Genomic DNA, 12,886 nt, shown 5'->3' with positions numbered 1-12,886 from the left:
CTCTCTCTTTTTTTTTTTTTTTTTGCCTTGTAATTATTGAGGGGAGAAACCTGGATTGTTACTTGTATACATTTTCTATATTCTGGATTTTGTTAGATGCCTGCGGTGTCATCTAACATGTTCATATGTCCCTTTTAATTCCTGAGTTCTGGAGGCTTGATCAGATATGTGTATCTGTGTTTAAGAATGGTGACTCCTATGTGGTACGTCCATTGGGAAGCTGAATTTGATTGTTTCCTTTTTGTGATGTTAACAGCCTTGGATGACTATTGCCTCCATCCATTATTTCCTTAGGGGTTACAAAATAGTAATATAATTCCACCACAGGTAAATCCTTTTCTATGGCTACAGAGTTAATATACAGAAAAACAAGTGTGTGTGCACCGTGTGTCCCCAAAGCCTGTGTTTTGTGCACTGGCTGACACCCCCCCACACCTTCCCAGAAGGACCATACTTTATGCACATGTCACTCAGACCATCCCAACTTCTCACTCTCTTTCACTGTTCTCTCTCTTGCTGTTGCATTGGGAGGATGTCATCCTTGTCCTTATGTTCGTTGGTCTTCAGTGGGGCTTTCATTTCCTCTGACCCTTTCTCCAATCTCTCTCTCTCTTTTTTTCTTTTTGCCTCATTCGATTTCCAATTGCATGCTTCTTTCCAAATGAGACCTTGGTAGACAAATCCTGAGGATTATACTGTGCATGATGCTCTCCCGGCTAGTGTGGGAGAGGAGGTCCATTCGATACATCCCCTGTGCTAAAGTCAATGCTTGTCAATAAATACTTGCTCTCAGTATGTGTGTGTGTGTTAAGCCTGGGGAGGAGTGTAGGAATGAGAGCTGTGGGAAGTATAGAGCAACGATCCATCCCCATGCATCTAGGTATCAGGCCAGTATTTTCTAAATGAGTGAGATTACTGGTGGGCCATGTGCAGGGTTCTACCCTCCCCTGCCCCTCAGTGTCCTGTCCTCTCCTGGTCCCAATTACTTCCAGTTTCCTCCTCTTTTCTGCCTAAGGTCAAGAGTAGTAACTCATTATGCTCAGAGTTTATAAATTATTTCTCCTGATCAGAGTAAAGGCCAGTCTTGACTTAAAAAAAAAATGCAGACTTGATTGTCTTGGCTTAAAGCACTGTTTTCCTTGTTTCTTCCTCCACCCAAGGAATGGGCATATTATAAATTCATTGTAGGGTTTTACTAACTTAGGAATAGCTGTGAACTTCTCTGTCATTTGCTTTTTCATATGTCATGTAGTAAGCATCCAATTACTTTGCCAAGTTAAAGAGCTCAGATTTAATGTAAGAAGCAACTATAACTGAATATGAGCATTTTAAAAATCCACATCTGCATCATGCTGCTGTTTTGGTTAATCCCCTTGAACTAAGAGGAAAAGTAGACACAGTTGTCTCATATGTCATCTTGCGTTGCAGTAAATTGGCTGGATCACAGCCGAACATTCAGAGAACAAGGAGTAGATGAAAATGAAACACTGCTGCTTAGACGGAAGTTCTTTTACTCTGATCAGAATGTGGACTCAAGAGACCCCGTGCAGCTGAACTTGCTCTATGTTCAGGTACAGTATCGAACGCTCAGACCCCGAGGTTGGTGAGCTTTCCAGAACTCCGGCTGTGGCTGGGGGAGGGCAGGAACTGGGCTCTGGTTCTTGCCGTGTCTGTGACGTTCTCTTTTCAATCATGTTGAGCTGTGGTGCAGGTTGGCGTCCGCTGTGCACTGCCGGCCATCCTCAGAGGGGCTTTGGGTGGCTTCCCAGCGGGGTCCTGGTAGGCACTGCTGTCTCTCTCTGTCTCCTGGCTTTGCAGGAAATACTCACCATTCACATGTACTACCGCTTTCTTAGCTCACACCTAGAAAACAAGGATGGATATTGGTCAGAAAATCAGTATTTCTCATTAACTGAAAGATATTTTCTCAATAACATTTTAAATTTTTGCCATTAACCAATTGTTTAAACTCAGATGAATCATTCAATTTATCTGAGTTGCAATTACCCAGTACGTAAGATGTGGGCTTTGACTAGACAGTCCTGAAGACTTCTGTTGGCTCAAGGAAAACATCTTCCTTCCTCTCTTACTTCTTTCATTCTTTCCTGTATTCCTTCCCTTTCCTCTCCTTTTACTTATCAACCTATTGGCTCATAGCAATAATGTGGGAGAGGGAGGGTCAGCAAAATGCAGCCACGGTGTCACCTGTATTTATACATATTAAAGTTTTATTGGAACCACATCTCATTTGTTTACATATTGCACATTGGTAAATCCCCTTCTTTATCACATAACTGTCTACGTATTGTCAGTGGCAGCACTCTTATTCTGACGGCAGAGTTCAGTAGAGACAGAGACCCATGGCCCAGAAGATGTAATTTGTTTATTCTCCGGCATTTTACAGGAAAAGTTTGCTGGCCCCCAAGTTAGCCGATGGAGGAAGGACTTGAAGAAATGAGGCTGGTAGGCCAGAAGGGAGAGAGATATCCAGACAATAAGAAAATGCTTGTTGGTTTAAGGCTCAGGCTCACAGGTCAGAGTGTACATCTGAAAGTGTTCTGGGGGTCATTTAACTAGAGAAAGGAAAGACAATAAATAGCAACACAAGTGAGGGGTCAGGAAACAGGAGAAAGACTTCAAGTGCAGTGCCTTCCTGATTCCTGGACAGTGTATTTGCTTATCATTTCACCCAGATGTCTGCAGTACTGAGTGCTTGTCTGTTTTGTTTATCTTGGGGTGGGGATTGGGTTGATTTTACTTCTAGGTAATTTTTCTATTAACTTTATCACTTAGGGTCATAAAAATCTATTGCATTTCTGTCCCCTATGAATCTGGTCATTATACAAGGACTTCCCTTTGCCCCTTTATTTTTCACAATCACTTCTACCTCCCTAGATTGCACTCAAGCTTTAGTTTTTAATATACTGGGCATTGCTGATGCCTTCCATCCATAGGCAGTTTGGGCACGGACTTCTTTTCCCTTTGCGTTAATTCTGCAGTGCTGCCGTCGCTCACAGCATTCTGAATGAATGCCTCACTCTGGCTTGGCTGGCACGCTTCCCCTCATTTCCCCAGAGAAGGTAGGCTTGGGTGCCAGGAACATGGCACTGGAGAAATTGTGTTGGTCCCCCCAAGCTCCTGATGCTTTTTGCTTCCTCTTGTGTTGCAGGCTCGGGATGATATCCTGAATGGCTCCCACCCTGTCTCCTTTGAGAAAGCATGTGAGTTTGGTGGATTTCAAGCCCAGATTCAATTCGGACCTCATGTGGAGCATAAACACAAGCCTGGATTCTTAGAGTAAATGACCATTTGGCTTTCTTTTTTCTGTTGTTTTCACTATTTATTTTTGAGCTTGTTATGCAGCATACACACTGTAGTTTTGGTCAGTTGTGAGACTGTTAGTTTTTACTTGATTCAATATATGATGACATTTGTGGAGGAAGCAAGGGGCCTAGAAATTCAGTGTTGGGATGACTATGAAGATGGCTTGTTCCACTTTTGGGCAGAATGTGTTTTCCTCTGGACCACAGGGTTTGCGATACCCCTCCAAGCTATTGTCTAAGGCAGTGGTCCCCAGCCTTTTGGCACCTGGGGCCAATTTCATGGAAGATAATTTTCCCAGGAACAGAGTGGTAGGGGATGGCTTCAGGATGATTCAAACACTTTACATTTATTGTGTACTTTATTTCTATTATATTACATTGTGATGCATGAGAGTTTAATATGAGAATCAGCCATTGCTGATCTGACAGGAGACGGAGCTCAGACGGAAATGGCAGCCATAGGGAGCAGCTATAAATATAGATGAAGCTTTGCTCACTCAGCGCTCACCTCCTGCTATGCAGCCCAGTTCCTAACAGGCCATGGACCCAATACCAGAGGTTGGGGACCCCTGATCCGGGTTATCTCTGGAACTGAGATACTCGCTTTTCCCATCTTCTGAAATCTCTGCTCTTTAGAATACTCTTCATATGGGGCAGCATTTTGTCATGTTGCATTTCTTTTAAAGACTCCAGTATTAGAGCAACAGAGTATAAAAGAGAGAGTTTTACATCATTTAGTATAATTTAGTGAAATTGTCACTGCTCTGAAAAAGTGTGATGTATATATTTTTAAATACTGGCTCTACACTTCCCACCCATCTGGTCTTTGGTTTGCTTTTATGAAATGATGGGGGTGATTTTTCTGGCTCAGTACTTACGGGTTCAAGAGAAAGCTAACCTCCAGATTCATCACTAAGATTCATCACTGAACATGGGCCTTGGGACTGGGTTTCCTAGAGATGTCCAGCAGACAAGCCTCACCATTTGTAGGCAGCTGTTTGTCAGAGGTCATCTTCCCCTCTGGGTTGGCCTGGGCTTCTCCAAGGATTTTGTCTCTTTCTTTATCTGATAATATTTCTTTCCTTTATCTGGTTTCCCCCACTTGTTCTTTCTCTCTTCCACTTCCTCTTAGATCCAATGAAATATTTGGCTGAGCCAAAAATATCACTACAGGAAGTCTTAACCTGGTCAAAATCATGCTCTCATGTAGAGTGCAGCTTTTGTAGAGGCTTTGCAAGTGGGGACCTGACAGGAATGCCGACCGGGGTGGGTAGGCGTCATTTTTTCTATAGGATACACCAATGTGAGGTGCATTAAGTAGGTCATTCATCATATTGTATCTGAGTGTATTGAAAGGAGACAATAACAACTGCTTATTTGGCCCCTGACCTCACTTTTGCTTTGGTGGAAAGTAATTGGGACCAGCACGTGCCCTGAGGTAAAAAAGAAATCAGACGTCTCTCCGGGTGGCAGAGAATGCCTGGGCCATGTGCTGTTGGGTCTAAACTGAGTTGTTATTAAAAAAAAAACCTCTGCCCTTGGGTTGATGAATCCCAAGGAGCCCTTCCAAAATGATGCTTTGTCCTACAGTATTCCGTATAGCAACCTTGAGTTTGAGACTAGCTCTAAGCAGGTCCTGTCATTAACTTTATTCTGCATCCTCCAAATGAGTCATTTGGCCAAGTTCCTCAGGGCCACTTGTATCCAGTTGGTCTGACTTCCTTCCTGCAGGAGCCTTGGAAATTTGCCTTTCTCTTTTCTCATACCCCAGATGCCTTCCAGTAACTAAAAGCACATGAGCTTTTAGTTACTCTCACCTTCCCGGATTCTGCCCTCACAGTTGGTCCCTCAGATACATTTGGTATCATAAACCTATGGATTATGGCCACGGAAACTGACAGCACAAAGAACTAATTAAGCCCCGGAGGGAGGAAATGTATTTTGTTTCTTTGAGTGACTGATGAAGCATGGGAGAAAGTGAAGAGATTTGTGAACCAAAAAGTTTTACGTTTAGTTTTTAAGCTTTCATACCTGTGAGCCTGTGTGGCCCTGATCAGAAGGTGATCCAAATTCAGCCTTGCATTGGGTACCTGAAATGATGCTACCCTGGTCATTTTATTTATGCCTTTTCTCTGGAGCTTTTGGATAGATAATCCTCAGGGCCTTCTTGTGAATTGAACAAGCAGTATATTTTTATGCTATGGATGCAGAAGAAGCAGCAGAGAGGAGAAGTGGCTTGTTCATGGTTACATAGACTTTTTCTGCAGATAGCTTCTGACTCCTCACATTGGGATTTACATTTTTTACAAACAGATGTCTACTTGGAGGGCAAAGTTGCCCCCTTCACTGGTCTCCCAGTATGCAGCAAGACTAGGAAAGTACTTTAAAATGTGATCACAGGATTCTTTGGCCTCTGCTCTGTTGTGCCTATTACATCCCAGTGAGTGTCATCACACCACCGACTGCTTGTGTGTGGATTACATGCGGTATCAGCATGCTGGTATTGCTCACACATTGTCTCCTGGGACTTATGGGCACACCTACACTCCATTAAAGACGTGCCTTCTCTTAGTAATGTGAGGTCACCAAGGTTAAGCAATTGTGTTCAACTTTCTCGTTTCTGAGATTACGGTGTAAAGCTCAGGACTCTAATGGTATGTGTATCCTTACTCAGGTTCCAGATTAAAATAAGCTTATTGTGCCTCATAGAAATTATTTTTCTTATTAATTTGATTTACTCTTTAATTAGGCCAAGTTTAGTCTAGGTAATGAGGCATTTTTATTTAACATAGATGTTTAATTGTGTATATTATTGCACATACATTACAGGTAAAAACTTGCCTGAGAATATTCATCTCCTTTTAAGCAAAACAGCGAGGGCACAGTTCCCTGACTGTATGTTGGATAGTCTGAGACCTTTCAGGGTTAGGGTCCCTGTGCTGACCCTGGTGACAAACCACGTCTGCTAGTCTTTGTTTTTCACCATCTTGCTGTCATATATACTGTTGGCTTTGAACAGTTCACAGTTAAAAAATAAAAGATTGGCCTTGTCACACAGCCTGGTTGAAGATAAAGCCAGGCAGAGATTTTAGTCACATAGCTTTTGGGTAAGGTACATGGAGGGATGTTTAATGACTTTAATTCCTTTCTTTTTAACTTTTAACTATAAAATTAATTAATTCATTTTGATATTGGGCAAAACTAATACAATTATGTAAACACTGATGTATAGAACAGTCTTATGGACTCTGAGAGAGAGGGAGAGGGTGGGAAGATTTGGGAGAATGACATTGAAACATGTAAAATATCATGTATGAAACGAGTTGCCAGTCCAGGTTCGATGCACAGTACTGGATGCTTGGGGCTGGTGCACTGGGATGACCCAGAGGGATGGAATGAGGAGGGAGGAGGGTTCAGGATGGGGAACACATGTATACCTGTGCCGGATTCATTTTGATATTTGGCAAAACTAATACAATTATGTAAAGTTTAAAAAATAAAATAAAATTTAAAAAAAAATAAAAATAAAATAAAATTTAAAAAAAAATTAAAAAAAAATAAAAAGAAAATTTGTATAGCACTTGTGCTCAAAGTCAGCATACGATGGACCTTTTTTTTTAAAAAAAGCTTTATTGACAAATAATTGACAACTATGTATATTTTAAAGTATGCAACTTGATGATATGATGTCCATATACATATAGAATGATTACCAAGATCAAAATAACTAACATATCCATTACCTCACATTGTGTGTGTGTCTCTATGTGTGTGTGTGTTGAGAATGCTTATTGACTCAGCAACTTTTAAGTACACTGAACCATGTTATTAACTATAGTTGTAATGCTGTGTGCCAGATTCTTACCGTAAATTTCGTACACTTTGACCTGTATTACCCAGTTTACCTCTCTCCCCCAGCCCTCACATCCACCCTTTCTATTTTCTGTTTCTGTGAGAATGGCTTAAGAAAGAACTCTGCGTGTAAGTGGTACCATATAGTTTCGGTCATTCTCTGTCTGGCTTATGTCACTTAGCATATTGCCCTCCGAGTTCACCTGTGTTGTCACAAATGGCAGGGCTTCCTTTTTTCTTACGGTGGAAAATATTTCATTGTATGTATCTACCACACATGTTCTTCACCCATTCATCCATCAAGGGACATTTACGTTGTCTCCCTATCTTGGCTATTCCAAATAATACTGCAATGAACATAGGTTGCAAACCCTGATTTCAATTTCCTTGGATACACACCAATGAGCGAGATTGCTGGATCATACGGTAGTTACTATGGACCTTATTATGAGTTTTGGGGTTGTTTGTTTTTATTTTCACCTTTCTTAAGACCCCTTAATGGTTTCTGTACTCAGTAGCACCTTAGTGAAGGTGCTTATTGAGAAAAATGAACATCAGAGACTAAACGATTCTCAGAGTTTTCAGGAATTTAAGAATTATTTAGTGTCCCCCAGCTGCTCTATTGTTGGGAAAATGGGTGCAAGAGAAACAGGGAATTTCAGAGACACAAATTTAGTGGAATAATTTAATGTACCTTCCTCAGGAAGTGATAAGTAGAGCAGGATCAAAATAATACAAAGAACATGTTTTAGTCAAGAGAATGAAATAGAAATTTCAGAGAGAATCAACAGAACCCGAAGCTGCCTCGCTGAAAAAATTAATAAAATGTATAAATCTCTGGTAGAGTTGGTCAAGTAAAACAAAAGAAGAAAGAGGCAAAAATAATCATTAGTAATGAATTATAGGGGCAGAACTTCAGATAAGGATTTTAAAAGTCATAAGAAAATGAAATGGAAATTTGAAGCCAAAAATTGAAGATCTAGACGAAAATGGATAATAAGAAAATCTGGATGGATCTATGATCTTAAAAGAAATAGTCCTCATAATATAAAATAAATGAATCAAAAACAAAACAAAACAAAAAGTAGGTTCACTTTGTTTCAGAGAACAGAAAGAGGAAAAAAAATTCCTCACCTTACCTTGAAGCTAGCAGATCAAGATAGCAAAATTGAACTGAATACAGACCAATAAAATTTTAAACTCAATATGGGTCCTACCTAAAATTCATAAAAAATCAGTAAAGTCCAGCATTACTTCTGTTTATCTGTAACTGCAAGTTATAACTGGTTTCTCTAGGAATGCAAAATTCATTGTTCAATAAATAATTTATTCATGTCTTCTACCTGGTAAGCTCTACTGCTACTGCTAAGTCGCTTCAGTCGTGTCTGACTCTGTGCGACCCCATAGACATCAGCCCACCAGGCTCTCCTGCCCCTGGGATTCTCCAGGCAAGAACACTGGAGTGGGTTGCCATTTCCTTCTCCAATGCATGAAAGAGGAAAAGTGAAAGTGAAGTCGCTCAGTCGTGTCCGACTCTTAGCGACCCCATGGACTGCAGCCTACCAGGCTCCTCTGCCCATGGGATTTTCCAGGCAAGAGTACTTGAGTGGGGTGCCATTGCTTTCTCTGACATTGAGGACAGCAGTGTAAAACAGTCAAACATTCCTTCCGTGATGGAACTTTTGTTCTAGTGTAGAGGGAGATAATAAGTAACAAAGAAGTTACGAAATAAGGAAAGGAAAAAGAAACAACTTCAGGATTAGAAAAATGAAACTGTCAGTTGCAAGTGATAGGCTTATCTGCATAGATAATTCACTCAATCTGTGAAGAAATTTATCAGAACTGTTAAGAGAAAGCAGTCTCTGGAAGAACGATCAGTATATTAAAGCAGCTTATCATCACCTAGGTCCAGACAACCATGGTATTCATCTGCAGGACTGAAAAATAAATGTATATATATGTTTATATGTGTGAAATATATGGAAGACTCACAACTAATCCCAATTTCTTAGAAAGCTATAGTAATTTAAACACTCTATTATTAACATAGGGTGATGTAAGAGTGCTGAAGGTTGACGAACTTGCCTTGCTGCTGCTAAGTTGCTTCAGTCGTGTCTGACTCTGTGCGACCCCATAGACGTCAGCCCACCAGGCTCCCCCGTCCCTGGGATTCTCTGGGCAAGAACACTGGAGTGGGTTGCCATTTCCTTCTCCAATGTGTGAAAGTGAAAAGTGAAAGTGTCTGACTCTTAGCAACCCTGAGGACTGCAGCCTACCAGGCTCCTCCGTCCATGGGATTTGCCAGGCAAGAGTACTGGAGTGGGGTGCCATTGCCTTCTCTGGACGAACTTGCCTTAATGAAAGTTAAAACAGTAGGCAAAAGACGTTTTCCAAATGGGGCTTTCCAGATGACTCGATGGTGAAGAATCCTGCCAGGGCCAGAGATGTGCGTTGATCTCTGGGTCAGGAAGATGCCTTAGAGAAGGAAATGGCATATTCTGGCCTGGGAAACCCTATGGACAGAGGAACATGATTGGCTACAGTCCAGGGAGTCACAAGAGTCAAATATGACAGAGTGACTGAGCGCCCTCACTAGGGAAAAAGATCAAGATAATGCACAGGCACTTGAGAGAAGAGGAAATTCAACTTACTTGTAAAGATAGGGAAAGATATTCAGCCTCGTAAGCAATCTAGAATGCAAAATCAATAGGGATATAGCTTTTTCATGCCTCTCAGATGGGCACACATTTTAATGTATGAAGACACCAGAGCACAGAGGAAATGATATTTTATAAGATGAATCTGTTGAATTTAAAAATACAAAGAGAAACAGAATGTATTGTTTATAGACACAAGGAGAGGTAGGAACATAATCAACCATGCATGGAAATTACCTTCAGGAAAATGACTACCTATAGGGTGAGAAAGAAGGATGGTGTGGGACTTCAGCGAAATCTGTAATTTGTTCTTTAAAGCAGAGAAGTAGCAATCATAAAGCGAATATGACAATATGGTAACGTGTATTTATCCTTGATGATTGGTATATAAGTTGAGGTGTATACTTTATACTTCGTGTTTCCACAGTTAATGTGTTTAAAAAGGATAGTTGCTGTAGTCTGTGTGAGAGGTGATAAAAGCTTGTAATCACTGAGGCTGGATATATACCATGCAGTAAGGAAAAAATTAAGAGACCTTGGAGGTCAGGCTCAAAGATTCTGTGACCCTGGATGCCTCGGGGAGAAATGGTCCAGTGGTTGGGTGCAGGCAGGCAGGGGAACCGCCCTCATTCTTGGTTTCACCCTCATCCTGTTACCGTGTTCCTTAGGAGTGCTTCACTGAGAAAACACTGCAGCCGGGGTATGAGTCTCTGAGGAAGGCTTTAGAGAGGACCTCGAGATTTTCCCCCACAAACTCAAGATAATTCTACTGTCAACAAACAAAGCCTTTGACACAGTACGAAGTCTTAAGTCAGTTTTTCTCTTGGCATCTGTTCAAACACATATTCCTGCTTTGTAGTTGGCCTTCTGTGTGTGCTTTTGTCAGAATAATTTGGCTGTGGATTCTGTTTTCAAACCCACAGTAAAGCAAGAGTTTGGCCTTTGTTTCTCCCCAGCTCTGTCTTACCCCCTCTTCCTCTCCACTGCCGATGCACTGGTTCCTCTGGTTGGTTTTTTTAAAAAATTTTTGGAGATAATGCCATTTTATTTATTTATTTATTTATTATTTTTATTTTTAACTGAAGGATAAGTGCTTTCCAATATTGTGTTGGTTCCTGCCATTCATCAGCATAAACCAACCATAGATATAGATATGCCCCTCCCTCTTGAACCTGCCTCCCATCCCATCCCTCTAGGTTGTCACAGAGCCTGGTTTGAGCTCCCTGAGTCACACAGCAAATTCCCACTGGCTGTCTATTTTACCTATGGTAGTGTACATGTTTCCATGCTACTCTCTCCATTTTTCCCTCCCTCTCCTTCCCCACCCTGTGTCCATAAGCCTGCTCTCTGTGTCTGCGTCTCCACTGCTGCCCTGCAGATAGGCTCATCAGTACCATCTTTCTAGATTCCACATATATGCATTAGTATACAGTATTTGTTTTTCTCTTTCTGACTTACTTCACTCTGTTTAACAGGTTCTAGGTCCATCCACCTCATTAGCACTGACTCAAATGTGGTCCTTTTAGTAGCTGAGAAATATTCCATTGTAAAAATGCACCACAGCTTCTTTATCCATTCATCTGTCGATGGACATTTAGGTTGCTTCCATGTCCTAGCTATTGTAAATAGTGCTGCAGTGAACACTGAGATACATGAGTCTTTTTCAGTTATGGTTTTCTCAGGGTATATGCCCAGGAGTGCTGTTGTTCAGTTACATCGTAGTTTTATTCCTAGTTTGTTATAGGAATCTCCATACTGTCTTACATAGTGGCTGTAATCAGTTTCCATTCCCACCAACAGTGCAAGAGGGTTTTTTGTCCCACGCTCCTGACAGCCGGGAGTGCTCCCGTCAGTCTGGGGTGGTGATGACCAGTCAATGTTGCCTTCACTGTTTCCTCCTAGCTTCAGCCTCCTAAGGTTGCTGTCTCCCTCCCTAACGACTTTCAGATTCCATAACTTTCAAACCAGGAACCTCTGCATGTATCTAACCCTAGGCTAGCTGTGAGCCTCGGTGGGATTTCCCACCTTTACACTGAAGGGCACTGGGTTTGGTTCAGGAGCACAGAACTGCCGTGTGACTGAGACAGGGCCTCAGCGCCTTGCCTGTGCATTCCCCGTGTGATCTTCACTCTCTAGTTTTTTGCCACTGTAACTATTTTCCAACTCAACCAGTGTTTTCTTCCACCTACTTCATCACTTCAAATTAACCAGGACTTGACCAATATTCTTAAATCACATTTTCATCTTTGAGTCTGGATTTAAACCCAAGATTTAAATCCAGTGTATCCAATTCCATCATTTAAGCTTTCGGCCCACTAGACCAGTGGGTCCTCCGCCTTTAACATATGGCAGGCTCATCCAGTGGGTCTTACCTCAGAGGCTCTTATTCAGTGGGTTTGGCACAAAGCCTAAAAACTTGGCACGTGTTATATGTTTTCAGGTGGTACTGATGCTGCTGGTCCTTGGACCACACTTTGAAACTTTATGTGATACCAAATTTGAAATATTATTCGTCGTTTGGTGATTCGGCATAAAGGCTGGGTTCAGGAAACCTGGGTGCTCTAGTATCCCTGAGTGACACTGTCTCTGCTGCACCTCTATGCCATTGTCTCCTCTCCTCTTTAGAGCTCCACTGTGTGCTGGTAGACTTGTCGCTGCCCGTTTTTTGTTTTTTGTTTTTTTTTTTAAACTCTGGCTGCAATTTGTCTTCATTTGCATGCGGGCTTTCTCTAGCTCTAGAGAGCAGGGGCTACTCTTCGTTGCAGGGTGCAGTAGCTTCTCTTGTTGCGGAGCCCGGGCTCTAGGGCTCATGGGTAGTTTTGGCTTGCGGGCTTAGTTTGCTCTGAGGCACGTGGGATCTTCCCAGACTAGGGATTGAACCTGTGTCCCCTGCATTGGTAGGCGGATGCTTATCCACTGAGCCACCAGGGAAGCCCTCTTCACTGCTTTATGTTCATATTGTTGCCCCCCTTCCCCAGGAATGAGAGGGCAGCCATTGTTTTCATATGAGCAGCACCATTCCTAGGTGGGAATCTTAAATGCTTCCCAGGTGAT

At 41.9% G+C, this 12,886-nt stretch overlaps 1 protein-coding gene across 7 annotated transcripts in view; it reads left to right on the top strand.

The window, feature by feature from the left end:
* TLN2 (talin 2) overlaps positions 1–12,886 on the top strand; it is a 499,060-nt gene that overhangs the window by 293,949 nt on the left and 192,225 nt on the right. For all 7 annotated transcript variants that reach the window (XM_055537745.1, XM_055537738.1, XM_055537740.1 and 4 more), the window contains 2 exons: positions 1,429–1,571; positions 3,170–3,297. In XM_055537745.1, coding sequence (XP_055393720.1) covers positions 1,429–1,571; positions 3,170–3,297 — 271 coding nt within the window. The remainder of the gene's footprint in view (positions 1–1,428; positions 1,572–3,169; positions 3,298–12,886) is intronic.

The sequence above is a fragment of the Bubalus kerabau genome, chromosome 10, assembly GCF_029407905.1.
Source record: "Bubalus kerabau isolate K-KA32 ecotype Philippines breed swamp buffalo chromosome 10, PCC_UOA_SB_1v2, whole genome shotgun sequence".
Classification (NCBI taxonomy): Eukaryota; Metazoa; Chordata; class Mammalia; order Artiodactyla; family Bovidae; genus Bubalus; species Bubalus kerabau.
The sequence above is the reverse complement of the archived record's forward strand: the minus strand, read 5'-3'. Positions and strand labels throughout refer to the sequence as shown.